The sequence below is a fragment of the Thalassophryne amazonica genome, chromosome 9 (genome assembly GCF_902500255.1).
Source record: "Thalassophryne amazonica chromosome 9, fThaAma1.1, whole genome shotgun sequence".
NCBI classification, from domain to species: domain Eukaryota; kingdom Metazoa; phylum Chordata; class Actinopteri; order Batrachoidiformes; family Batrachoididae; genus Thalassophryne; species Thalassophryne amazonica.
This window is the reverse complement of record NC_047111.1, coordinates 29,532,171-29,559,547: the sequence shown is the minus strand read 5'-3', so window position 1 is coordinate 29,559,547 and position 27,377 is coordinate 29,532,171. Positions and strand designations below refer to the sequence as shown.

The window sequence follows — 27,377 nt, the reverse complement described above, 5'->3', positions numbered from 1 at the left end:
GTTCTTTTCCGGTTCCCCCTCCCACTTGGCCAGTCGAGTCGGAAGATTTCAGCTCAGTCTAATTCTTTTCTAAGATTCCGTTTGGTTTTATCCACCAAGAAGACAAGAAGATAAAAACGGTAAGGAACGAAGGATCAAATTGCTCGCCTGTAATACTTTAGTCCTAGTTTGTGTTTTATTGCTGATTGGTCTCATTTTTCTTTGCCACCTTTCTATTTGCATTCACAGACAAAGCAAAGTAGTCAGACGCATGGTCATGGATGGTCTAAAGGTTTTCTGTTTGAATCTGAATTCAGTAAGAAATACGGCCAGTTTAAACTTGGTTATGCTAGACTGCTAAATTTGAGCTTCTGTGACAAACTCTCATGCTGGGGGGGCTGTCCAGCAGATGATATAGGAGTAGGGGTCAGGGGCGTAGGCAGAAATCACAAAACGGGTGGGCCCAGAAAAAATCAGACGGGCCCAACCTTTGGGGTTGTAGGTAAGGTATAGGTATTATAATACACTGTTTGAAAAAGTATGCCTCGTTTGGACATCGCAAGCAACGTTATCACTTAGCCTACAGCACTGGCAAAGTGAGCACACAGACGCGACACGTCAGACACAAGTACTCTTGAATGAATGAATGAATGAAAACTGTTTATTTCGAACATTTGATACAACAACAATTACAAGATAGATCAGTAAAGACAACAACAAAAAAGTTCCTACTGTGTACCCAACATGTCCGAAAAGGGGTAGGGTGAAGCATCAGCTTATTTATCCCTACCCCTTCTTCCCCACAACCAGTAATACCCTTTGCCACATATACACATAAATTCCTACACACCTAAACCGATATCAATATATATATATATATATACATATATATACACATACACATACATATACACATCAACATACATACACATATACATATATACACATATATATACACAAACATAAATATACACCTACACATACCTACTTACATACAAAATACTATATATTTACAAGCCGAAGCAAAAAACAAAAACACCCTAACCCTCATTACCCTTCCTCCTCCCTATACCCAGAAAAAACCATATTTTTGTACCACTGTTTAAACTGGTTCATGCTTGGACATTGCTTGAGCCCCACTCCCAATCTGTTCCACATCCTCACCCCACAGACAGAAATACAGAAACCTTTTAATGTTGTTCGTGCCCACTGATGCTTTAAATTAAATTTCCCCCTCAGACTGTAATCCCCTGATCTGTTAAAAAACATATTTTTAATATTTGCTGGAAGTAAATTGTTTATTGCTTTATACACAATTTGTACTGTTTGAAAATGAACCAAGTCTGTGAATTTTAAGAATTTGGATTGTAAAAATAGTGGATTTGTATGATCTCTATAGCCAGTATTATGAATAATTCTTATAGCTCTTTTCTGCATTACTGATAGTGATTGTGTTGTACCTTTATAAGTATTACCCCATACCTCTGCACAGTACTGTAAATATGGTAAAACCAGTGAGCAGTAAAGAATGCGGAGTGAGTTGTGGTCCAGAATATGTTTCGCTTTGTTTAGAACTGAAATGCTTCTTGACAGTTTACTTTGTATATGTTTTATATGAGTCTTCCAGTTTATCTTATCATCTATTATCACCCCCAGAAACTTATTTTCATGTACCCTTTCAATATCTACCCCCTCGACTTGTAACTGAACCTGTATGTCTGTATTACAATAGCCAAATAACATGTATTTTGTTTTACTTAAGTTTAATGATAATTTATTTCTGTCAAACCATATTTTCAATTTTCCCATTTCTATACTGATCCTCCTCAGTAACTCCTGCAAATCCCCCCCTGAACAAAAAATGCTTGTGTCATCTGCAAATAATACTAATTTTAATATTTTGGAAACATTGACAATATCATTTATATAAATTAGAAACAGTTTTGGACCCAATACTGACCCCTGTGGGACGCCACAAGCATTGTCCAAGCATGATGATGTATATTCCCCCAACTTCACAAACTGTTTTCTGTTACTTAAGTAGCTTCTCACCCAGTGCAACACCAACCCCCTAATCCCATACTGTTCAAGTTTATTGATTAATATGTCATGATTAATTGTATCAAAAGCCTTTTTAAGGTCTATAAATATTCCAACTGAATGTAATTTGTGGTCTATGGCGTTTGTAATCTCCTCAACTGATTCTATTAATGCAAGTGATGTTGAACTATGTGCTCTGAATCCATATTGACTATCAGTAAGTAATTTATGTTTATTTATGAATTTGTCTAATCTATTATTGAATAACTTTTCTAATAATTTGGAAAATTGTGGAAGCAAAGAAACAGGTCTATAATTTGTGAAGTGGTGTCTATCCCCAGTCTTATACAGCGGCACAACCTTAGCTATTTTCATTTGATTGGGAAATTTACCGGTTTGAAATGATAAGTTACAGATGTATGTTAATGGTTCTACAATCCATTCAATGACCTGTTTTACCACCACCATATCAATTTCATTTAAATCGGTAGATGTTTTATATTTACAATTATTCACAATGTCTATAATTTCATTTCCATCCACTGCTGTGAGGAACATTGAACAGGGATTTCTTTCTATGAGATTATTATCCCAATCCTCAGGTTGGGAATCGGGAATTTTTTCTGCCAAGCTTGGTCCAATATTTACAAAAAAATTATTAAAACCGTTGACTACCTCATCCTTATTTTCCTTCTTGACATTATTATCAATGAAATACTGAGGGTAACTCTGTTTTTTATTACCATTTTTGATAATGCTATTTAATATATCCCATATTCCTTTAATATTGTTTTTGTTATTATATAATATGTTACTATAATATTCCTTCCTACATACCCGTATAATATTAGTTAATCTATTTTTGTATTTCTTATATCTATTTTCTGCCCCTTTAGTCTTTAGTTTTATGAATTCTCTATACAGTGTGTTTTTCTTATTACATGCATTTCGTAACCCTTTCGTCATCCATGGTCGAGCTTGGATTTTTTGTTTTCTGTAGTCTTGTTTAATTGGACAATTTTTATCATATAATGATGTAAATATTTGTAAAAAAGTTTCATATGCACTATCAACATCACTTTCACTGTATACCTTTTCCCAGTTTTGCTCCTGTAAATCCTTCTTTAGTGTGTTCATGTTTTCCTCTGTCCGCACTCGCCTGTATTTTATTTTCTCCTCTGGCTGATTCCGCCGATGGTTTCTATTATAAACGATGAAAACTGGTAGATGATCACTAATGTCATTGATTAATAATCCACTCACAGTGTTATTCTCAATATCATTGCTGAATATATTATCAATTAAGGTAGCACTATGGGATGTAATTCTGCTTGGCCTGGTGATTTTTGGATATAAACTCATACTGTACATTATACTGATAAATTCATCTGTTATTTTATGCTTATTTGGATTGAGCAGATCAATATTTAAGTCACCACAAATGAACACAGTTTTTTGATTAGTTTTTGAGAACATTTTTCCCATACAGTCAGTGAATGTTTCAATACTAGATCCTGGTGCTCTATATATACAGCTGACTAATACATTTTTGCTTTTTTCTTCACATATTTCAATAGTTATACATTCTAATAAGTTATCAATCACAGTTGTCATATTGTCTACTATTTTATAATCCATGTTCTTATCCACATACACAGCCACTCCTCCTCCACTCTTATTTTTTCTGTTTACACAATTAAATTCATATCCATCCAGTTCAAAATCCATTCCTTTATCTTCATTGATCCATGTTTCTGATATAGCAATTATGTTAAATATTTTTTTAAACTGACTTAAATATTCTTTAATGTTGTTAAAGTTTGCATATAGACTTCTGCTGTTGAAATGGATTATTGATAATTTGTTATCCGTTTTAATGATCCGATTAAACTGTTCATCTGTATAATAGCAACAACTGTCATTGATATTTGAGAAGAAATTATTGTCCGGGTCTATATCGTGCTCCAAGTCCAGTACATTGTCTCTTCATGGATAATGCAAGCTGCAGTGCAGCGCCACACACATACACACATTCAGTGCAAGTCTGGTAGCCTACTTGGCTCGGCCTAAACCCAAAACGTCAATAGGTATTTAAATAAGGCATTGTTTCAAAAATGAATTCCAAGTTTAATGATGAACACATCTCAGCCAACTGCACAGACGCTGTGTGCACAGTTATACAGACGCAAAGTGTCAGACACAAGCACCCCATGGACAATGCAAGCAGCAACGCAATGCTTAGTCATGTAAAGTCCTTTAAAAAGAAATTCAAAATATATCCGCAACATGAAAACAGGTTGGCTCGGCGGCCAAATTAAAAACCATCAGAACGGACACCAACATGATTCGTGGCAGTTGCAATATAATAATAACAATTAGGCCTATTTAGAAGAAAAAGTAATTAATGGTCTCACACTTACATTTGATGAATCCTTTTAATGCTCCAGCAGGAGACGACGGGGTTTATGTTGAACTCTCTTATCACGTCATCACAGTCCAACGATTCACTCAGTTTTCTTTCAAGGGAAAGTGCATTCAGTCTGTGAGTCAACATGGATGTTCTGGATGGATGTTTTTATCCCATTAACAGTAGAAAACAGCTGTTCGACGGTGCATGTTGTTATTGGCATTGTGATGGAGGCCCGCAGAAGACAATTTATTTGAGGAAAAATGTGGTCCCTCGTTTATGGTGGGAGTTACGTTCAAAAATAACCCGCGATAAACAAAATCTGCGAAGTAGTCAGCGCTATTTTTTACAATTATTATAGATGTTTTAAGGCTGTAAAACTCCTCACTACACACTTTTCTCAAACAGGCATTAACATTTTCTCACTTTTCTCTCCTGTGTCAACACTCTCTTTTTTCTTCTGTGCGAGAAGATTATAAACAGACACACACAGAACACAATGCGCGTGCTCTCCCTTCGCTCACTGCCTCTGGAGGTACGGATGCGGGACCCGCAAAGAATCCAAGTCCTCTCTCAGTGGCCACGGAGCTCTGCGGCTGCGCTCAACATCCGGATCAAAACAGCGAGCGTATCTCTGGACCTGTTGCCAGATTTGGCGCAATTCCGCACAGCAGACAGGAGGAGGTGGCCTGCAGCTGCATTTACTGAGCCTGCAGAAAGCGCATCGGAGGCAGTGAGAGCAATTGCAGTGATGCCGACCGGTGCCGCGAATGGCCCGCCTGATAAGGACGCAGAACACAATGCACCGTTTAAAAAAAAATGCATGCAAAATTGCACAAACAAAGTCAGCGAAACTGCGAGGCCGCGAAACGTGAACTGCGTTATCGCGAGGGACCACTGTACTCTGAAAATGAATTAATAAAAATCACAGAAGATGAAATTTGAAAATTTTTGACAAAATTTATTAATTGTCGCTCAGTGCTAATGCAATACCATATCATAGGAATACAATGAGGCAACGACAGGTGACTGTCGAATGCCGACTCAGCCTTCTCATTGGATGGGGTGGGCCTGGCTGACAAGTGGGCGGGCCCAGGCCCATCCAGGCCCACCCTTGGCTACGCGTAAGGTAGGGGTATTTATTTATTGGCGGCCATGGCAGCCGCGTATCTGGCACCATGTTGATTTCATGATTTTCATCCAGTGTCATCAGAGTGAATTTCTTGGCATCGAACTTGAAGATTGATACCAAGTAAAAAGAAATTATGTCTACTTTGCCCTTTTGGTGATATTTTGTCTTGGGAACACAGTCACGATTAACTATAGACACTGGTACACATGAAAAAAAAACCTCCTTGTGGGCGCAGCCATTGTGTTCTGGTATTTTTAGGTCACAATTTGACCTGATGTGGATACACAATCCAGCTAAAAAAGAGAAAGTGGCTGTATTTTTTCCACTTTTTGCTTGTTTATTGACGATGTTCAGGGGCCGATGTTCAGACCTGATTGATCAGGGCGTTTGATGAGCGCACCGACATGCAGCAACGAGGCTTTTATTTTAAAGAGTCAAGCCCCTTTCACATTGGCGTATTCGTAGAGCTGCGTATTGCAGCATTGTGTTGCAGCTGCATGTGTTCGCTTTTTTAATGTGCACACAGTCATTACCTTGCTGCTATTTAAAACCAGTTTACTCCGGCCCGGTTATTTGCCGTCCAGAGCCGACCAGATCCGTCTAGTGCAGACCAGAGCAGTCCACACAATAATGATTATCAATATAGTAATAAGAAATGCAATTTTTTGCCATCAGTTACAGTAATCTTTATTTTCAACATCACTTTAATAGGCAGGAAATAAAATTATGTTAGCTGGGCCTTGAAGCTCACCTGGTTGAATAAAATATATGGGAGAGTGAAAAAATTAAGAAATTTTCAAAATTTTCCCTATAAATTGAATTCATGTTTGCCTAATTTTAGTATAATCCCTTACAGTGTCAGAGAACTCAGTGGATTATCCCCATCAAAGGAGGTGTGAAGTGTTCAGTCTAAAGCAGAGTTCAAGTAACACAAAGGTTTGAATGACTAATATTGATTTTCACCATCATAGTAATAAGAAATGCAGACCGGAAAAATTTTATTTTCAACAACAGTTACAGTAATATACACAAAAGATGTGTAGACCAGACAAAAAAGTGTTATCCCTTATAGTGTCAGAAAATAAATGACTTAAAAAAAATCCAAAATTGGTGGTAAATTATTCTCGGACAAACATATTGACATTTAGAGGTATATTGGGGTAAATTAGGAGCCCAAGAGCAGACCAGAACTGTCCAGTGCAGACCAACGTCAGTTACAGTAATATACACAAAAGATGTGTAGACCAGACAAAAAAGTGTTATCCCTTATAGTGTCAGAAAATAAATGACTTAAAAAAAATCCAAAATTGGTGGTAAATTATTCTCGGACAAACATATTGACATTTAGAGGTATATTGGGGTAAATTAGGAGCCCAAGAGCAGACCAGAACTGTCCAGTGCAGACCAACGTCAGTTACAGTAATATACACAAAAGATGTGTAGACCAGACAAAAAAGTGTTATCTCTTATAGCAGGGGTAGGCAACCTGTTCCAGAAAGAGCCATGAGGGTGCAGGTTTTCTTTGCAGCCACTGACTCCACCAGGTGATTTTACTGATTAATATCACTTTGAGCAGATGGAATCAGTTAATCAGTGAAATCACCTGGTGGAGTCAGTGGCTGCAAAGAAAACCTGCACCCTCATGGCTCTTTCTGGAACAGGTTGCCTACCCCTGTCTTATAGTGTCAGAGAATAAATGGTTTTTCACTCCAATATTATCCTTTGGTCTGCCCCATTTGTAGTGTGCTCCATACTCCTAATGTGATTATAATAAAATATGTCACACACTCCAGTTGGTCATAGTCAGACCTGATAGGTCAGGGCGTCTGATGAGCGCACCGACATGCAGCGACGAGGCTTTTATTTTAAAGTCACAGGTTTGATCAGACCGGATCGATCAGGGTGTTTGATGAGCGCACCGACATGCAGCGAGTGCGCTTTTATTTTAAAGTCACAGGTTTGATCAGACCTGATTGATCAGGGCGTTAGTCACAGGTTTGATCAGACTAGCGCTGAAACGATTAGTCGAGTAATTGGATTACAAAAAATATTCAAGGCAAATTCTGTGCCTAGAAACTTCGTTTAACGTTGTAGTACATATGCCAGGCCTGTGTGTGGCGCTGTAATGTCCTCAGAAAAACAAATAGAAGAGGACTAGAGCAACCGCTAATCAAATTACCACAAAAGCTACAGCTTTCCAACGCGACAAACAGAGTGAAATAAAGCCTTTTAGGAAAAAGACGGTCCACACTGATAATATGAAATAGCTTACGGTGCATTTAAAGCAAAGCAGTGTGTGTGGTTTTTTTTTTTTTTAAAACAACAGAGTTTGGTCCGCTGGCTGCTCTACGTGCGGCGGCCGGCTGCTGCCTCTCTCTGCCCGGTGTGAGCGGCTCAGCACTGCCCTCACATAGCTCCGTCCCAGCCACAGACAATGTCTGGAAGAAGTCCACTCTTTCTTCTGTGTGACTTGCAATGAGTGTTTTGCTTTTTAATTTTTGCTTCACAAACACGGGAACTCAAATAAAATAAGTTGATTCCTCTGGATGCAGCACTCAGTTTTTGGATGTGTACAGAAGTGCAGTGTTGCACAGACTTGCCTGCAGTAACGCTGTGCTGCGCAGACCTGCTTAAAACTGTATCCAGCACTCTACGCCAAAGACAATTAAACATGTTTAATTTCTTCCGTCCTGTGTGGGTAGCCCTCAACATACTGCTGTGCAGGGAGAAAAAACTCTACGTAGAGCTGTTCAGCTCGGCATAGATGATACGCCACAATGAGCAGCTCTACGAATACGCCAATGTGGAAGGGGCTTTAGGCTGAGGGAGAGGAGGATTATTGCAAATTTTCTTACATTAATATCATAAATGTATGGGGCTTTTAAAATTGCCAATGGGGAGGAGGGAGTCTGGAAAATGTTGGCCTCATAGAGGAGGGAGGGACCATCTGAAAAATGCATTGGGAATAGGCTGGAGTGTTGGGTGGGCGGGGATCTGGGCAGAGCTCACCTCCTACCCCTAAATAACTTGGCATTTTAGGGGATTATTTTCAGTTTATATATATTTTTTCTATACTTGGGATTTTTTTCTCTATGCTGCATTCAACAGTATACCTCTGCTGTAAAACAAGAAATTCTCCACTGATTCCGAGAATTTTTCTGTAAAAATACAGGGTCTGACATATCTCCACCCCACATGCATGATCCTGGGATAATAGTAGTACTGTATGCTTGGTTCCTACTAATTGTTGCAGATTGACAAAGTGTCAGAACATGGCAGAAAGGAAGAGACAGCGCTGTGAATACAAGAGGAGGTGGATTGCTGCTAAACGAGCACGCCAAGCAGCAGAGAATCTGCCTGATAGCCAGCATGACCAATTCAGCGGTGATGATGATGATAATGGGCCTTCCATTCCTTCACTTGAGTTGGTGGCACCAGCGCTAACCTCGCAAAATAGACATGTTAAAGATGATATTACCCAAAATCCAGCAAACAGCAATGACACTGACAGTTGTCATTCTAGTAGTAGATCCAGTGGTGAAGATAATGGTGATAATACCAGTTTGGGGCATCAGTTAGATGAATGGGATGTGATTGATCATCATGAAACTGTATCATCAGATTCAGGTGATAACATGCAACAGACCAGTAATTTGGCAGATAACTTGGCAGCATGGGCAACTGAGTGTCAAGTGACGCAGCATGCTACTGACAAGTTGCTCAAAATTTTGAAGCAATCAGGATTTCCAGAATTACCATCTACAGCACGTACACTGATGAGGACAGTGAGGAATGTACCAACAAAAGTAGTATCTGGCATGGAATATTTTTATTTTGGACTAGAGGAGGAACTAAAGAGGCAACTGCACATCTACCCTGCAGCAGTTCGAGAAGGCTTGGAATCACTGGACCTTTCATTAAATATTGATGGGCTTCTTCTCTTCAAAAGCTCACAACAGTCTCTCTGGCCAGTTCTCTGTTCGATTGTGAATTCAGAACCTGTGAGGGTATTTCCAATATTATTGACTCTGGAAACTCAAAACCAACAGACTTGGAATTTTGTCAGAACTTGTCCACAACTTAAATGACATCCTGGGTGGAGGACCTGAAGGATGGTGACACTACACTTGGAGTAATGCTGAAATGCATCATCTGTGATGCACCTGCAAAAGCCTTTGTTAAAAATGTCAAACAATACTCAGGATACTATGGTTGTGACAATGCACACAGCGTGGTCTTTTCATTGGCAGAATGGACCTATCCAAAAGTAATCAATGTAGAGTTACGTACCGATGAAAACTTCAGGGGCCAAACACAGGAGGGTCACCCACCATGGAGTCTCCCCCATTTTGCCTGTTGCCAGTAGATATGGTAGGAACATTTCCTATCGACTACATACACCAGGTATGCCTTGGAACTGTGAAAATACTTATATTAGTGTGGATGAGACTTGGCCATCAGAATGTGAATCTGTCAGCTAATCAGATAGGCCAAATCAGTGACAGGTTGGAGAGTCTGAGATGCAGTATCCCGAAAGACTATTTTTCACGGAAACCAAGGGGTTTGAAAGATATTGACAGATGGAAAGCCACTGAGTACAGACAGTTCCTGTTGTATACTGGAGGCATTGTTGTGAAAGGCATTTTGAGGCCAGACTTGTACCAACACTTATGTGCCTCAGTGTTGCTGTTGGAATCCTTGTCTGCCCAAAAACAGCCCAGAAGCACTGCAAATGTGCACAGAGCCTTTTGGAGCACTTTTTTTCTAAAGGAAGACAACTTTATGTAAAGGAATTCTTGGTGTATAATATCCACTCCCTCATTCACTTGTCAGCAGAAGTGGAGAAATTTGGTACCTTGGACAAATGCTCAGCATTTCCTTTTGAAAACTATATGCAAAAGTTAAAAGACTTGTGAGATCAGGATGGAACCCTTTGGCCCAGCTAGTCAGAAGAATTGGTGAGATCAACACAGTGAATGCTCCACATGTGAATGATCATACGTCACTGCCAACAATCTCAACAAGAAGACCCACAAATGCCTTCATTATTGGTGACAGCTGCTATGAAGTTGTAGACAGTCGCGATGAGAGAGATGAATGAATGAATGAATGGATTTATTCGGCACACACACAAATCCGAAAGAACAGAAACATACAAATAATATGAATGTTATATAAAACAGACGCAAAGCTTATCAACGCCCACCCCTGCTAGAATGAGTCCAACAATTATAACAGTCATAACAACATATACACAAATTCACAACACACCTCATATCAACACAGACATACACTTCAATATTCAATTACATTTCAATTTATGTATAAGTATGTTATGTATAAAGCACCAAATCACAGCAAACTTGGCCCAAGTCACTCCATATTAACCCTGCCGACCCCCAGAGCAGAAATGAAAATGGCGATTGGCTCTACCTCTGCCGCGAGTACAGAAACCCTGAACCCCTCTTCACACATCCTTGTGATTCTGCCATCCTTGGAGCCTACAAAGTGCAGGAGAGGAATGCATGGATGAAAGTAATCCCAGCTAGAGAACTAGTACAGAGGTCACTACTAATTCAGCCAGAATGGGACACTAGTCTGTTCTTTGTAGCACTACTGCATGACCAAGGGATGTAGCTCTGTAAGTAGTGCATGCAGAAACTGGATATAATGGGAGTGCATGGATAATGGAATCGAGTGCATGGAAATTTTCAATCAGGACTTAAAAGATTCCTTTTAAAATAAGTTTTTTTTTCTTAAAAAAAAAAAAAAAAAGAGGTGTAAAACTACATTGTACTTGTTTGCATCCAAACAGATGACAGACAAGAGCAGCCTGTACACAGTGGTTGAATTCACAGAAGAGGAAAACCGTACAAGTTGTCCCCAACATTCTGGTTTTAGAGCGAGAGCAGAAAATCAGGTTTGTATCCAGTAAATCATTCTGGTATTCTGTTTTGAAACATAAATGTGGATAAACTAGGCATCTTCCTCATAAAGCAGATGTTTACATTCTGCTTTTGCTTTGTTGTATTTTGTGTACCAAATAATATGAACATGTTACAAACATGACAGTTTACAAAGGTAAACAAAACAGTTTTGCAAGGTTGACCCATGGATCGTCAAATTGGTAGATTTTTGATACGTTGTTGGATCTGAGTAGCAATTCTCTGTTGGATTCTTTTGCAGTCTAAGTTTGGGTTCTCATACTGGCCATCTGGTCATGGTGTCACTAAGCGAGTAAGGAAGTTGGAGATGCCAGACACTGGAAGCACTGGAAGAAACATCCGTTTCAGGTGTTTTCAGAAGCAGGTATATTATTAGATGCCCTTTCCATGTACATGTACGTGATATCCTATGTACGAGGTCTATTAGAAAAGTATCCGACCTTATTATTTTTTTTTCAAAAACCATAGGATTTGAATCACACGTGATTGCGTCAGACAAGCTTGAACCCTCGTGCGCATGCGTGCGTTTTTCCACGCCTGTCGGTTGCGTCATTCGCCTGTGAGCAGGCTTTGAGTGAGGAGTGGTCCAGCCCCCTCGTCGTTGTTTCATTGCCAGGAAATGGCGGAATGATTTGGGCTTTTTTTCTATCAGAATTTTTTCAGAAACTGTTAGAGACTGGCAGCCATGTGGCACCGCTGTGACGTGCGGAATTCCTCCGCACGTCTGTCTCAATGTGCCAAAAAAGTGCTGATGTCCACGTCTTTTCACAATTCCTGTGCTAGTCAGACGACGTCCCGGATAAAACACAGCGTCCAGTTTGGAAATGAACGGCACATTCCACTGTTAGGAGAGTTTTTGTCATGGAAAGAGGAGCGGAGGCTTTGCGCATTGCGGCGCTGCCGCATGGCGCACAGCAACGCCGTGATGAAGCCTCACGGGACATGTTCTGGCATGTCCAGGCACATCCTCAATTTCTCGGATAATCACTCGATGGAAAAAAACACCGGACAGCTGTCTGAACGCCATCTCAAAGCCGTCCTGTGAGACCAAACGGAGGGTGGTTTTGTCTCGCTCCAGTAGCGAATCCATCGTGACGCGCGAAGCCTCCGCTCGGCTTTCCATGACAAAATCTCTTGTTAAAAGTGAAATCTGTTGGAAAATCGTGATGTCCAGCTCTTGTGATAACCAGAGAATGGCACACGATGGTCACGGATCCAGACAGCCATCCGTTTAGAAATGAAGTGGTCGTTCAGCCTGTTGATGGCGGCTTCGGAGCGCGGCGCGCCCCACAGCCGCTGGGGGCCGTCCTTAAAGCTGTAGTAACAGTCCTTATTCTCTGTGAAGCCCGTAAAATTTTCACCGAAGCCAGATAAATTTTTCTAATGGTTTCCAGCTGCCAGTCTCTAACAGTTTCTGAAAACATTTTGATGGGAAAAAAAAAAGCCCAAATCATTCCGCCATTTCCTGGCAATGGTTGGGGTTGTTTTGTTTGTATGTTTTTTTTTTTTCCTTTCCTTTTGTTTTCCCCCCCAGTTTCCGCCCTCAGGGTTTGACTGTGGTGTCCTCTGTGGGGGAAAGGGCTGTGGGTCCATCTAGCCATAGACGGCCGGGGCTGGGTCCGTTGGTCATGAGGGGGGGCGTCTCCTGGGGTTGATGGAACGGTCCCTCTGGGAGGCGCTGGGAGCCCCGTGGGTGACTTTGGAGTCCAGAGGGACCTCGGCTGTGGTTATTACTCCTGGAGCTGGCGGGATGCCCTCTGGGGGGTGTTGGTCCCTACATGTCGTCGGGGGGGGGGGGGGGGGGTGTAGCATTGTTATTTGCAAGCTTAAGTTTGGGTTGTTTTTTCTTTTCTCCTCTTCCCGGGGTTTGATGGGACGGTCCTCTGGGGAGGGGGGGGGGGGGGTTGGTTGTTTGTGTTTCTTTTTTATGACTGATCAGACTGTGAACACGGTTGGACAAAGGCTGACCGCACAGGTTTAAGAACTCCTGGCCATACCTGTGCTAATTGACAGACAGAAACAAAGGCAAAGATGCAGCCAGAGGAGAAGACATTGGCCGTTCTGTTGGATGAAGATTCTGTTGGAAGATGAATGCAGATACGGTTTCCAGCCATGGTCCCTGGAGGGGGGTGTTTCTCCTGGGCCAGGTCTGTGTGGTCGCCGGGAGGCTTCCCGTGAGGGTGGGGTGCTGTTGTGGCTGGCGTGCCTGGCTGGCTTTTGTTTGTCTTTTGTTTCTGTCTTTTGGTTTTCCTTCCAGGTGGTGCGCATTTGGGACTGAGTGGCTGTGTGTCTGAGATATCAGGACCTCACCCTGATCACCTGCGGCTCGTCAGGACTCACAGCTGTGGTGCATCTACACGGATTGGAACATGGTAGCATTTAAGTCTGGAGTACACAGTGTGTATTTGCCAGAGACTCGACCTTGTGACCAGACGGGTGAGATCGTCGTCTCAAGAGCCATCTCATCATCAGTGGATGCAGAGAACGTCCAGGTTTGATGCATGGTCTGTGAAAGAGGAGGGGGTGAGGTCTCACGCTCGTCAGCACACTTCCTGAGGTACGTTAGATTTTGTGACTAACATTTATACAGTCAGTAAATGTGGTGTCCCTCACACCTTATTGTATTGAGCTGTTATGTTAGTCGTTTTAATTAGCTTCCACTGCAGTGAGTTTGTGAACAGGATGTTCCATGCCTGCAGGGTGGGAAGCTGATTAGTAATTAAGCCAGGAAGTGTTTGCTGTTTGTACACCTTTGAGCGTTCTCTCTGTGTGTTGAGTGTGGACTCACAAGATGATTTCTTCATTCACAGACTCGGTTTGTCGCGGCCACCTGGGGGGTGTCGGCGGGGTCCTTGGGTCCGAACTGGTTCTGGCTCCGGACCGTTAGCGCTGCTGGGAGCGCACCGCAATCCACCACGCCAGACCGCGCACTTTTATATTTATCACATCACTGTTATGTTTATTAAACTCTGTTATCCTTTGTACCGTGCTCTGCTTATTTCATACTGGGTCCTTCAAACGCTGGTCGGTTCTCCGGGCTGCGTCCGACACATAACAATCCCGTGCGCACAATAGTGGAACTGCTGGCATGGCTCTATGCATCCGTACATGTCATGTACATGGAAAAGTCGCTCATTGGGTGACTTTTCCATGTGCGGGCAAATTAATCATACGCAGAAACGCAGCAGTTAAACAAATCTACACAGCTGCACCTGAATGACTTTACCATTGGCAGAAACACTCACGGAATCATGTACATGGAAAGACAACCTAAATTTGATCCTGAGTTCTTGAAGCATACCCACTCATTTGTAATGCTGCTGACATTATCGTCATCTTCATTGTACTTGCTCTTTATATATTGTAGACCAGTACAAGAAAGCCATCGCTTACTCGAAGGTAGCAGAAGACATCTAATGTGGAGACAGATGAGGATTCGGAACACAGAAAGAGGAAACCAAATCCAAAGTACAGCTCCGATGCTGAGGAACTTGCAGCTGAGGGTGATGGTTAGTTTATCTGTATTACACCACTAAAAAAAACTGCTTTTAGTAATATGTGGAAATGTGAGTAATGTAAAGTTCAAAAGGATTTGTTTTTGATTAATTCAGATGAAAATGAAGACACTGAGACACCACATGCTGAACAGTCTGAAGATGTAGGGCTGCCACCTCCTCCAGAGTATCATCCAATTTTCTTGGATCCTCCAAACTGTGACTGTCCAGTGTTGGGACCAGGAGGCAGAGCTGTGGTCTTATACACCTCTCTGCAGCTTCTCTCCCCCTGCCATCCCCTCATTACCCCATCCCCGTAGAGACGGTGCCTGCTCCCAGACCACCAATAACCAGCAAAAATCTATTTAAGCATAAAAATTCAAAAAGAAAAAATAATATAGCACCTTCAATTGCACCACAGACTAAAACAGTTAAATGTGGTCTATTAAACATTAGGTCTCTCTCTTCTAAGTCCCTGTTGGTAAATGATATAATAATTGATCAACGTATTGATTTATTCTGCCTAACAGAAACCTGGTTACAGCAGGATGAATATGTTAGTTTAAATGAGTCAACACCCCCGAGTCACACTAACTGTCAGAATGCTCGTAGCACGGGCCGTCGCGGAGGATTAGCAGCAATCTTCCATTCCAGCTTATTAATTAATCAAAAACCTAGACAGAGCTTTAATTTATTTGAAAGCTTGACTCTTAGTCTTGTCCATCCAAATTGGAAGTCCCAAAAACCAGTTTTATTTATTATCTATCGTCCACCTGGTCGTTACTGTGAGTTTCTCTGTGAATTTTCAGACCTTTTGTCTGACTTAGTGCTTAGCTCAGATAAGATAATTATAGTGGGCGATTTTAATATCCACACAGATGCTGAGAATGACAGCCTCAACACTGCATTTAATCTATTATTAGACTCTATCGGCTTTGCTCAAAAAGTAAATGAGTCCACCCACCACTTTAATCATATCTTAAATCTTGTTCTGACTTATGGTATGGAAATAGAAGATTTAACAGTATTCCCTGAAAACTCCCTTCTGTCTGATCATTTTTTAATAACATTTACATTTACCCTGATGGACTACCCTGCAGTGGGGAATAAGTTTCATTACACTAGAAGTCTTTCAGAAAGCGCTGTAACTAGGTTTAAGGATATGATTCCTTCGTTATGTTCTCTAATGTCATATACCAACACAGAGCAGAGTAGCTAACTAAACTCTGTAAGGGAGTTAGAGTATCTCGTCAATAGTTTTACATCCTCTTTGAAGACAACTTTGGATGCTGTAGCTCCTCTGAAAAAGAGAGCTTTAAATCAGAAGTGTCTGACTCCATGGTATAACTCACAAACTCGTAGCTTAAAGCAGATAACCCGTAAGTTGGAGAGGAAATGGCGTCTCACTAACTTAGAAGATCTTCACTTAGCCTGGAAAAAGAGTTTGTTGCTCTATAAAAAAAGCCCTCCGTAAAGCTAGGACATCTTTCTACTCATCACTAATTGAAGAAAATAAGAATAACCTCAGGTTTCTTTTCAGCACTGTAGCTAGGCTGACAAAGAGTCAGAGCTCTATTGAGCTGAGTATTCCATTAACTTTAACTAGTAATGACTTCATGACTTTCTTTGCTAACAAAATTTTGACTATTAGAGAAAAAATTACTCATAACCATCCCAAAGATGTATCGTTATCTTTGGCTGCTTTCAGTGATGCCGGTATTTGGTTAGACTCTTTCTCTCCGGTTGTTCTGTCTGAGTTATTTTCATTGGTTGCTTCGTCCAAACCATCGGCATGTTTATTGGACCCCATTCCTGCCAGGCTGCTCAAGGAAGTCCTACCATTATTTAATGCTTCAATCTTAAATATGATCAATCTATCTTTGTTAGTTGGTTATGTACCACAGGCCTTTAAGGTGGCAGTAATTAAACCATTACTTAAAAAGCCATCACTTGACCCAGCTATCTTAGCTAATTATAGGCCAATCTCCAACCTTCCTTTCTCTCAAAGATTCTTGAGAGGGTAGTTGTAAAACAGCTAACTGATCACCTGCAGAGGAATGGTCTATTTGAAGAGTTTCAGTCAGGTTTTAGAATTCATCATAGTACAGAAACAGCATTAGTGAAGGTTACAAATGATCTTCTTATGGCTTCGGACAGTGGACTTATCTCTGTGCTTGTTCTGTTGGACCTCAGTGCTGCTTTTGATACTGTTGACCATAAAATTTTATTACAGAGATTAGAGCATGTCATAGGTATTAAAGGCACTGCGCTGCGGTGGTTTGAATCATATTTGTCTAATAGATTACAGTTCATGTAAATGGGGAATCTTCTTCACAGACTAAAGTTAATTATGGAGTTCCACAAGGTTCTGTGCTAGGACCAATTTATTCACTTTATACATGCTTCCCTTAGGCAGTATTATTAGACGGTATTGCTTAAATTTTCATTGTTACGCAGATGATACCCAGCTTTATCTATCCATGAAGCCAGAGGATACACACCAATTAGCTAAACTGCAGGATTGTCTTACAGACATAAAGACATGGATGACCTCTAATTTCCTGCTTTTAAACTCAGATAAAACTGAAGTTATTGTACTTGGCCCCACAAATCTTAGAAGCATGGTGTCTAACCAGATCGTTACTCTGGATGGCATTTCCCTGATCTCTAGTAATACTGTGAGAAATCTTGGAGTCATTTTTGATCAGGATATGTCATTCAAAGCGCATATTAAACAATTATGTAGGACTGCCTTTTTGCATTTACGCAATATCTCTAAAATCAGAAAGGTCTTGTCTCAGAGTGATGCTGAAAAACTAATTCATGCATTTATTTCCTCTAGGCTGGACTATTGTAATTCATTATTATCAGGTTGTCCTAAAAGTTCCCTAAAAAGCCTTCAGTTGGTTCAGAATGCTGCAGCTAGAGTACTGACGGGGACTAGCAGGAGAGAGCATATCTCACCCGTGTTGGCCTCTCTTCATTGGCTTCCTGTTAATTCTAGAATAGAATTTAAAATTCTTCTTCTTACTTATAAGGTTTTGAATAATCAGGTCCCATCTTATCTTAGGGACCTCGTAGTACCATATTACCCCATTAGAGCGCTTCGCTCTCAGACTGCGGGCTTACTTGTAGTTCCTAGGGTTTGTAAGAGTAGAATGGGAGGCAGAGCCTTCAGCTTTCAGGCTCCTCTCCTGTGGAACCAGCTCCCAATTCAGATCAGGGAGACAGATACCCTCTCTACTTTTAAGATTAGGCTTAAAACTTTCCTTTTCGCTAAGGCTTATAGTTAGGGCTGGATCGGGTGACCCTGGACCATCCCTTGGTTATGCTGCTTTAGACGTAGATTGTGGGGGGGTTCCCATGATGCACTGTTTCTTTCTCTTTTTGCTCCGTATGCATCACTCTGCATTTAATCATTAGTGATCGATCTCTGCCCCCCTTCATGGCATGTCTTTTTCCTGTTTTTTTCCCTCAGCCCCAACCAGTCTCAGCAGAAGACTGCCCCTCCCTGAGCCTGGTTCTGCTGGAGGTTTCTTCCTGTTAAAAGGGAGTTTTTCCTTCCCACTGTTGCCAAGTGCTTGCTCATAGGGGGTCTTTTTGACCGTTGAGGTTTTTCATAATTATTGTATGGCCTTGCCTTACAATATGGAGCGCCTTGGGGCAACTGTTTGTTGTGATTTGGCGCTATATAAGAAAAAAGTTGATTGATTGATTGATCATCGAGGTGAAGAAATCAATTCAGTAACCTTTCAGTGCTGACATGTCCCACGTGCCATCAAGCCACAACTAATAGGCTTTCTAATAACTGTTTTCAACAGCCAATTCCAGTCCTTCCCCTGGCAGCTCCAGGCCACCTGCAGCTGTCAGCCCTGGGCCATCTGGAACTGCTAGCTCCAGGTTTTCCACTGTCAGCTCCAAGTCTTCCGCTGCCAGCTCCAGGTCTTCCACTGCCAGCTCCAGGCCCCCTGCAATGGGAAATGCCAGCTCCAAGTCTTCCACTGCCAGCTCCAGGCCTCCTGCGACAGGAAGTGCCAGCTCCAGGTCCTCCACTGGCAGCTCCAGGTCCTCCACTGCCATCTCCAGGTCTCCTTCGACGGGAACTGCCAGCTCCAGGCCCCCTGTGACGGGAACTGCCAGCTCCAAGTCGTCCACTGCCAGCTCCAGGCCCCCTGTGACTGGACGTGCCAGCTCCAGGTCCTCCACTGGCAGCTCCAGGTCCTCCAATGGCAGCTCCAGGCCCCCTGCGACTGTCAGCCCTGGGCCATCTGGAACTGCCAACTCCAGGTTTTCCACTGTCAGTTCCAGGTTTTCCACTGTCAGTTCCAGGTTTTCCACTGCCAGCTACAGGTCTTCCACTGCCAGCTACAGGTCTTCCACTGCCAGCTACAGGTCTTCCACTGCCAGCTCCAGGCCCCCTGTGACGGGAACTGCCAGCTCCAAGTCTTCCACTGCCAGCTCCAGGCCCCCTGTGACTGGAAGTGCCAGCTCCAGGTCCTCCACTGGCAGCTCCAGGTCCTCCACTGCCATCTCCAGGTGTCCTGCGATGGGAACTGCCAGCTCCAGGCCCCCTGTTATGGGAACTGCCAGCTCCAAGTCTTCCACTGCCAGCTCCAGGCCCCCTGTGACTGGAAGTGCCAGCTCCAGGTCCTCCACTGGCAGCTCCAGGTCCTCCAATGGCAGCTCCAGGCCCCCTGCGACTGTCAGCCCTGGGCCATCTGGAACTGCCAGCTCCAGGTCTTTCCCTGCCAGCTCCAGGCCAGCTCCAGCTGCCAGCCCGATGCCATCTTCACAGGGTAATGTATTTATACAAACAACCATGTCATCAAATTTTATTGCATGAAAGGCCTATTAACTGATAGAGTAGTTCTGTTGTGTTTACATACGTGTCCCTGCTTTCATCAGCATTGCATTGTACTGTAGCTGTTTCATGTACACTAAATGTGATGCAACTTTGTAACAGATGGTACGCAGGAAAGACTCGACAGACTGGAGTCAAAGGTGAACAGACTGGAGTCAAAGGTGGGCCACATACTTCAGCTGCTGTTGAAGAATCAGGCTGCTGAAGAAGCTGACTGCATTGGAGACCTAATGCCAGCCAGATTTAAAACAACGGAGGAGCTGGACGAATTCAACAAAAGGCTGGAGGACCAGGAGTTTAGGAGGACAGTGGTAAATTATTGTTCCTAACGCTTTGCAGAAGTGGTTATTTTCATAAAAGTTGCATATTGCCATTGCACACATACGAGGTCTGTGAGAAAAGTAACGGACCTTTTTATTTTTTTCAAAAACTATATGGATTTGATTCATATGTTTTTACGTCAGCCAAGCTTGAACCTTCGTGCGCATGCGTGAGTTTTTCCACGCCTGTCGGTTGCGTCATTCGCCTGTGGGCAGGCTTTGAGTGAGCACTGGTCCACCCCTCTCGTCGTTGTTTCATTGCGAGGAAATGGCAGAATGATTTGGGCTTTTTTGCCATCAGAATTTTTTCAGAAACTGTTAGAGACAGGCAGCTGGAAACCATTCGAAAAATGTATCTGGCTTTCGGTGAAAATTTTACGGGCTTCACAGAGAATAAGGAGTGTTACTACAGCTTTAAGGACGCCCCACAATGGCGCACGGCGTGCCGCGCTCCGAGCCGCCATCGAGAGGCAGAAACCACCACATCATTTCTAAACGGATGGCTGTGTGGAGCCAGGACCGTCGTGTGCAATTTCTCTGGTTATCACAAGAGCTGGACATCAGCAATTTTCCAGCAGATTTCACTTTTAACAAGAGATTTTGTCATGGAAAGCCGCGCGGAGGCTTCGCGCGTCACGACCGATTCGCTGATGAAGCGAGACAAAGGAACACCTCCGTTTCGGAGTGTTAAAAGACAAGTTGGGACAAGCCTATCTCGGCTTTCAGTGCTTACCAGTTGAGTGAGTATAAGAGAAATTGTGGACAGCTGGGCATGTCCCAACTTGTCATTTAACACTCCGAAATGGGGATGTGGCAGTTGTGGGCTGGCGTCAGCCTCAAGGGATGGAAAGGGAAGAAAGCCCTGCAGCCTCTCACTCTCTACAGAGTTTTGAAGAGTAAGTTAAGTTGTCTCACTTCATCATTTACCCCCAATCTCAATTCTCTTTTGTACCCCTTCCCCTTCCCCTTGGCCCTACCCCTACGCCTACCCCTTTAAAACAAGGGGTAAGGAGAAGGGGTATGCCTCTAGCCCTATGAATTGAGACACCCCTCCGCCTTAGGAAAAAAAAACTGCCCGTGTCAATCTGTCATCTTCACTGTTTAACATGGCAACCGAAATGCAACTTGTTGCAGTAGCCTGTTTGCTCTTTTTATTTTCTCGCCTTTCTGTGTAAATGCAAAGAAATAGAAGAAGTCACAGATTTCTTTGATGCATCACAACCATGTCATGTTAATGAATTTAATTAATTTTTAATTTATAATAATAATAATAATTAATAGTATTAACAATTAATTAGTAATTGATTAATGTTAATACTACTACTAACAATTAATCAATAATAGTAATTAATATTATTTGATTAATCATTAATTGATTGATTAGTAATTAATTAATTAATAATTAAAATAATTTATAATAATAATAATAATTTATTATATAGCACCAAATCACAACTAATCGCCTCAAGGCACTTCACAAACATCATTTAAAAGCAGAATAAAATGAAATAAGATTAAAACACAACAAAAAAGTGTAAAACATAAATAAGTAAAAGAAGTAAAATAATAAAAAGAATTAAAAAAGACACAATCATATAAAATACTATTGATAAAACAGGAAAACAGTTTATTTATTTAAAATAAACAGGAAATATATCAGTCTGTGTGCCATGAATGTATACATTATACAAGTTTCACTTTTTGAATGGCATTACTGAAATAAATCAACTTTTTCTTGATATTCTAATTATATGATCAGCACCTGTATGTGTGTTCTGGGCTGCATCTAGTTCTGTTAACCTTATATTTCTTTTTCAAATTCTCCCATTTTTTTTTTCATCCAGCCCGATTTCCTTCAGAAATTTCCTTGACAAATAATATCAGTCTATTAGTACATCAGGTTATGTGTTACACATATACATGTGTGTATATATATTTTCCAACTTATTTCCATTAATGAAACTTCTCATTTTCTGCTTGAAAGCTTATTAGGAGACGAGTGCGCTCAGGACTCCCTGTTTGTTTACAAAATACACACACGTTACAGACCTTGAAGGGGTTGATATTATCCAAAGATTTATCAACATACAAATTAACGTGCTTACACTTTATCGTGATTTTCTCCGTTGTGAGATATAAAAGTCTTATCGTAGCGTTGGTGTGTATATGCATTATAACGACTCAGCGCACGAACGACTTCATTTGTGCGGCTCTTTCGGCGCCATGTTTGTTTTTTTGGAGACAGCAGTAAGCTCCTCCTACCCCTCCAAACGGAGTATGCATCCAGATTCACTCCAAACAGAGGGGTTTGTAGCCCTCCGCCTACCCCTCTGCCTCGCTCCAAAAAGAGAATTGAGACACCCCTCTGTCTCTCGTGCCCGCGCAAAACGGAGGGGAAGGGGAAGGGCCAAATTAAATTAAAAATGAGGAAAATACAAGACCATTTTTTATTTTGTTTTTGTCAGAGGTGTCAAGTAACGAAGTACAAATACTTCGTTACTGTACTTAAGTACACTTTTTAGGTATCTATACTTTACTCCATTACTTATTTTTCTGCCTACTTCTGACTTCTACTTATTACATTTTCACACAAGTATCTGTACTTTCTATTCCTTACATTTTTAAAACAAACAGCCTCGTTACTCTTGGCTTCAGCGCCGGTGGATGTGCGCTGAGGTGTCAGCGCACATCCACCGGGGCAGCTCCACCTGAAGCCCGAGGTGCCAGCGCAGTTCCACTGGCGCGGCTTTACTGAGGTGCCAGCGCGGATTTATCTGACCATGGGTCCGAAGAAGGCACTGACGGCGGAGGAGGGAGATGATATCAAGAAGTCCCTGGACTTTTTGTCTGAGGAAATCTCTGTTGTTAAAATTCAGCAGAAATCCATTATGGAGCTGGTGGAAGAAGTGAAGGCTCTCCGGATCCAGAATGCCGAGAAAGACCGGCGTCTGGTGCACCTGGAGAACCGTGTTGCGGAGTTGGAACAGTACACAAGGATGAACGACGTTATTATTACAGGAATTCATATTAAACCTCGATCCTACGCACGGGCGGTGTCAGAAGACAGCGGAGGGGAGGCCAGTGAGCAGGAGGCCAGCTCAGTGGAACAACAGGTGGCTGACTTCCTGCAATCTAAAGGTATTCAAATGGACTGTAATAACATTGAAGCGTGCCACCCCCTGCCCAGGAGAGAGGATGGAGACAAACGAGCTGTTATAATGAGGTTTGTCAACAGAAAACATAAAATGGCATTGTTAAAACAGGGACGGAAACTTAAAAGGAGCAAACATATTCATCAATGAACATCTGAACCAAAAGAAACGCAGACATCGCCAGGAAACTCGTCTCTTAAAAAGCAGGGAAAAATTCAACAGACATGGACATCCAACTGCAAAATATCATCAAACTGAATGGAACACCAGAACAAGCGAAGGTTATGGTAATCAGGAACATCGAGGAACTGGACAAATACGACCAATAAGGTATGAGGACACAAACACATCACAACACCATGACACAGACCAGAGGAACCTATTCATCTACTACATCATGTTGTGAAAGTGTAGGAACACGGACCCACAACAGGGGGCGCAAATGAACGGACAATGGAGGAAGTCAAATAACAACACTTTACTGTTGTGAATAAGCACAACAAACACAGCAGATTACAATAATAGTCAATGAAGTCAATTCACAAAAATGTGTCGCGTGGGCAGGCTCGAAGATAAGACGTCTGTCCAAAGCAGAACCGGAACCACACAATTTCCTCCGCCACCGAACCCCGGGAATACTGGAGCCGCCAAGTCCCGAACTCCCAGGTGGCCACTGCCTCCGCTTGTCGGATCTGGTACTGCTGGCGAGGAACAAAAACATGTGGGTGCGTCTGCACCCAGCAACACGTATGGTGGAAAACCACCTCCACCTCTCGTCGGAAAAAAGGAAACAAAATATCTGCTGTCCAACACACAAAGCAACAGGTATTCCTGTCAGGAAGACAACAAAGTCGGCTGAGTACATTACCTCCTCGGTAGAGCGATATCTCGGCAAAGACGTGGAGATGTCGTCTTGCTGATATACCACTGAAGATCAGATGATTGGTGACAGCTGTCGTAGGTGATAAGTGACAGCTGTCACCCCGGCTGCTCCTGTGAGGCGGCAGCGCCCTCTTGTGCCTGGAGCCCGCACTCCAGGCAGGGTGCCCTCTGGTGGTGGTGGGCCAGCAGTACCTCCTCTTCAGCGGCCCACACAACACATCTACATCTGGAGACAAGAAGGATATAACTCACAGGATTGATGATCATGCAAAACTAGAACTGAGAACATTTAAATACACAGACCACAATGTACTGGACTTGGAGCACGATATAGACCCGGGCAATAATTTCTTCTCAAATATTAATGACAGTTGTTGCTATTATACAGATGAACAGTTTAATCGTATCATTAAAACGGATAACAAATTATCAATAATCCATTTTAACAGCAGAAGTCTGTATGCAAACTTTAACATTAAAGAATATTTAAGTCAATTTAAAATTTTTTTTTAACATAATTGCTATATCAGAAACATGGATCAATGAAGATAAAGGAATGGATTTTGAACCGATCGAAGCAGTGGTTCGCAGATTGAAGCAATGCTTCGACCTATTGTTTCGTTTATTCTTTCTTTCTTTCGCTTAATTTTCCCCCGCTAAAACCCTAAAGAACATACTTCTGTGAGTATTATTTACCTTTTCTATGTTAAACCGACCTGTTATGGTCTTCTGAAACAGTTGATAGATTGATAGATTTTATAACTTAAAAACGGGAGCGATGCTAATGCGTTAGCATGTCTATGGCATTTTCAATGTTAAAAGCATGAAGCAGTTCCAGCTGTCTTCACGTTCGGGTTCATTTGTTTTCAAATTGGAATATTTCTTAAATTTATTTTTGTTTATATATTAATAATCTAATGATTATTATATACAATTTCAGAGAAAGAGACAAAAAGAACCTGAATAGAAACACAACAGAAAATAAAATATAAAAGCAACTAACAATGAACATACATACATACAGAAATAAATAAATGTTTCCTGTGAACACCTAGTGACTCTTACACCTCCATTTCATCCCTGTTTTATTTAAGTTTAATGACAGTTTGTTTCGGTCAAACCATATTTCAATGTGTTAAGTTCTTCATTGATTTTCCTCCAGAACTATCATGCCAAACTAGAAAACTGCTGCATCCTATTAAGAGGCAGAATCCTACTGGAATGAATCTGAATAAGGAAAGTTTTTTTTTTTTTTTTCTTCACTAATGGATGCTGCACTCACTGCAGTTTATTGTCTGGAATAGTCCCAGATTGCATTTCAGGAGCTTCTAGAATTGAAACATTTTCGTGCAGGTGTGTTGGTGGGGGGTAATTTTGGGTTTGGGGGTCTTGGGCCACATGTAGAACGAATCAGTTTTTAATTAAGCTTTCAATTCATATAGTGGCATCTACCTTTTTTTTTTTTTTTTTTTTTTTTAAAGTTACTTTATACTTTTATACTTTAAGTAGGTTTGGAGCACATACTTTTCACTTTTACTTGGAGGAAAGAGGTCAAGTTGATACTTCAACTTTTACCAGAGTGTTTTTAAACTGCAGTATCTATACTTCTACTTAAGTAACAAATGTGTGTACTTTTGACACCACTGGTTTTTGTGGCTTTCAGAGAGAAGATGGAAATCTTACCAGACGCTATTGATGATGTGTTAACTGAAGCACTGCGCCATGCAGCAAAGAGGGTAAGTAGTTAAATTTTTATTGCATCAGCAACTCACAGGTGACTTGTACTAGCACCATGGCCACACCTATTTATTCCCTTCAATCAAATCCCGGTCCAGTGTTGAATGTTTCAAGAGTGAAGACCATGACCGGCTCACAGGCCTTTATTGCATGCACCCTAGCTCTTTGGAGCATTCTGTATTCTCTTTCCACAATCTTAAAACCTATCTGTTTGGGCTTGCCTTCCCTCCATAGTGTAACTGTCACTCGGCTGTGCGTTGACAATTGGAATTGAATTAAGGATTTTGCATTTTGATACATGGATTGGTTGAGTGCCCTTGAACTTCGCTGTGCTGAGGGGACTGGCACTATAGACGTTATTGTATTGTATTTTTTGTGAATGATTTTCTTTGCTTTTTAGGCAAAGAAGGAGATGAAAAAGTTGGTACTGCTGTCGATACTGACTCAGAAGCTGGGTGGATGAAGCTGGCGACCATGTGGGATGCCGACGCTATGGACAGCGGTGCCATAACTGATGATGCCATGGATTATTTTGATGATGACACGATTAGTCATGGGTCTGATGATAACTGATCCATTTTTGAGAACTTGAGACATGTTGGTTTCGCTTTCATTACTATTGTATAATACTTCGAAAATAATAAACTTGCAATGTACAGACTCATTATGCAGTGTTCACAATGTTTCTTTGTGTTGGGGGACATTGCAACAATATTGCACCAATGTTGTGTTGAGAAGTTGTTGCTTTTGGGGGGGGGGGGGGGGGGGGGGGGGGGGGCATCTTCAGTTTTATCCATGGCTTAATGCTATTGTAATTGTAATAATACTGGATGATGACCCCATTAGTCATGGGTCACACAGCGCGGATGAGAACTGATCAATTTTATACTGAGAACTTATCCATGGCTTAATAATACTGGTTGGTTGGCAACGTTCTTGGCAACATCCCAGGAACGTTCTGGAGAGTATGAATGAACGTTCCTACAACGTTGTGGTGCAACGTTACTGCCACTTTGATGTAACGTTCAGGCAACATTCCACTGTTAGCTGGGAACGTTGCAGCAATGTTGTGTCACAACCTCCTGAGAATGTTCCACGTTTGTTGGTTGGCAACGTTCTTGGCAACATCCCAGGAACGTTCTGGAGAGTCTACAAATGAACGTTCCTACAACGTTGTGATGCAACGTTACTGATACTTTGATGTAACGCTCAGGCAACGTTCAGGCAATGTTCCATTGTTAGCTGGGAGACCAGTTATAATGGTAATAGGGGAGGCCGGGGCTGTTTGTAACAGTGTTCAAAGCTGCAGCCATGCTGGTATTTTGATTTCACTTTACACGTTATGAGGATCAGTGCACAGAAGTGAAATATTCTTTGGAGTATTCCACACTCTAAAACAAATTATTTGCTCAGTTTAAAAACAAAACA

The 27,377-nt window shown here is 41.8% G+C and overlaps 1 protein-coding gene across 3 annotated transcripts; it reads left to right on the top strand.

Moving 5' to 3' along the window:
- LOC117516501 (P17/29C-like protein DDB_G0287399) lies at window positions 1–26,613 on the top strand. 3 transcript variants are annotated; one of them, XM_034177406.1, is made up of 10 exons: window positions 1–119; window positions 11,374–11,478; window positions 11,745–11,867; window positions 14,871–15,012; window positions 15,115–15,161; window positions 18,819–19,512; window positions 19,666–19,793; window positions 19,961–20,169; window positions 25,876–25,948; window positions 26,350–26,613. In XM_034177406.1, the coding sequence occupies exons 6-9, from the start codon at window positions 18,971–18,973 to the stop codon at window positions 25,906–25,908; spliced, it is 912 nt and encodes a 303-aa protein (XP_034033297.1). In that variant the 5' UTR covers window positions 1–119; window positions 11,374–11,478; window positions 11,745–11,867; window positions 14,871–15,012; window positions 15,115–15,161; window positions 18,819–18,970; the 3' UTR covers window positions 25,909–25,948; window positions 26,350–26,613. The 3 variants fall into 3 exon arrangements, with proteins under 3 accessions (XP_034033297.1, XP_034033298.1, XP_034033299.1); XM_034177407.1 differs by lacking the exon at window positions 15,115–15,161; XM_034177408.1 differs by lacking the exons at window positions 11,374–11,478; window positions 11,745–11,867; window positions 14,871–15,012; window positions 15,115–15,161 and having other exon boundaries at window positions 21–119.
- Window positions 26,614–27,377: the final 764 nt, after the last annotated feature.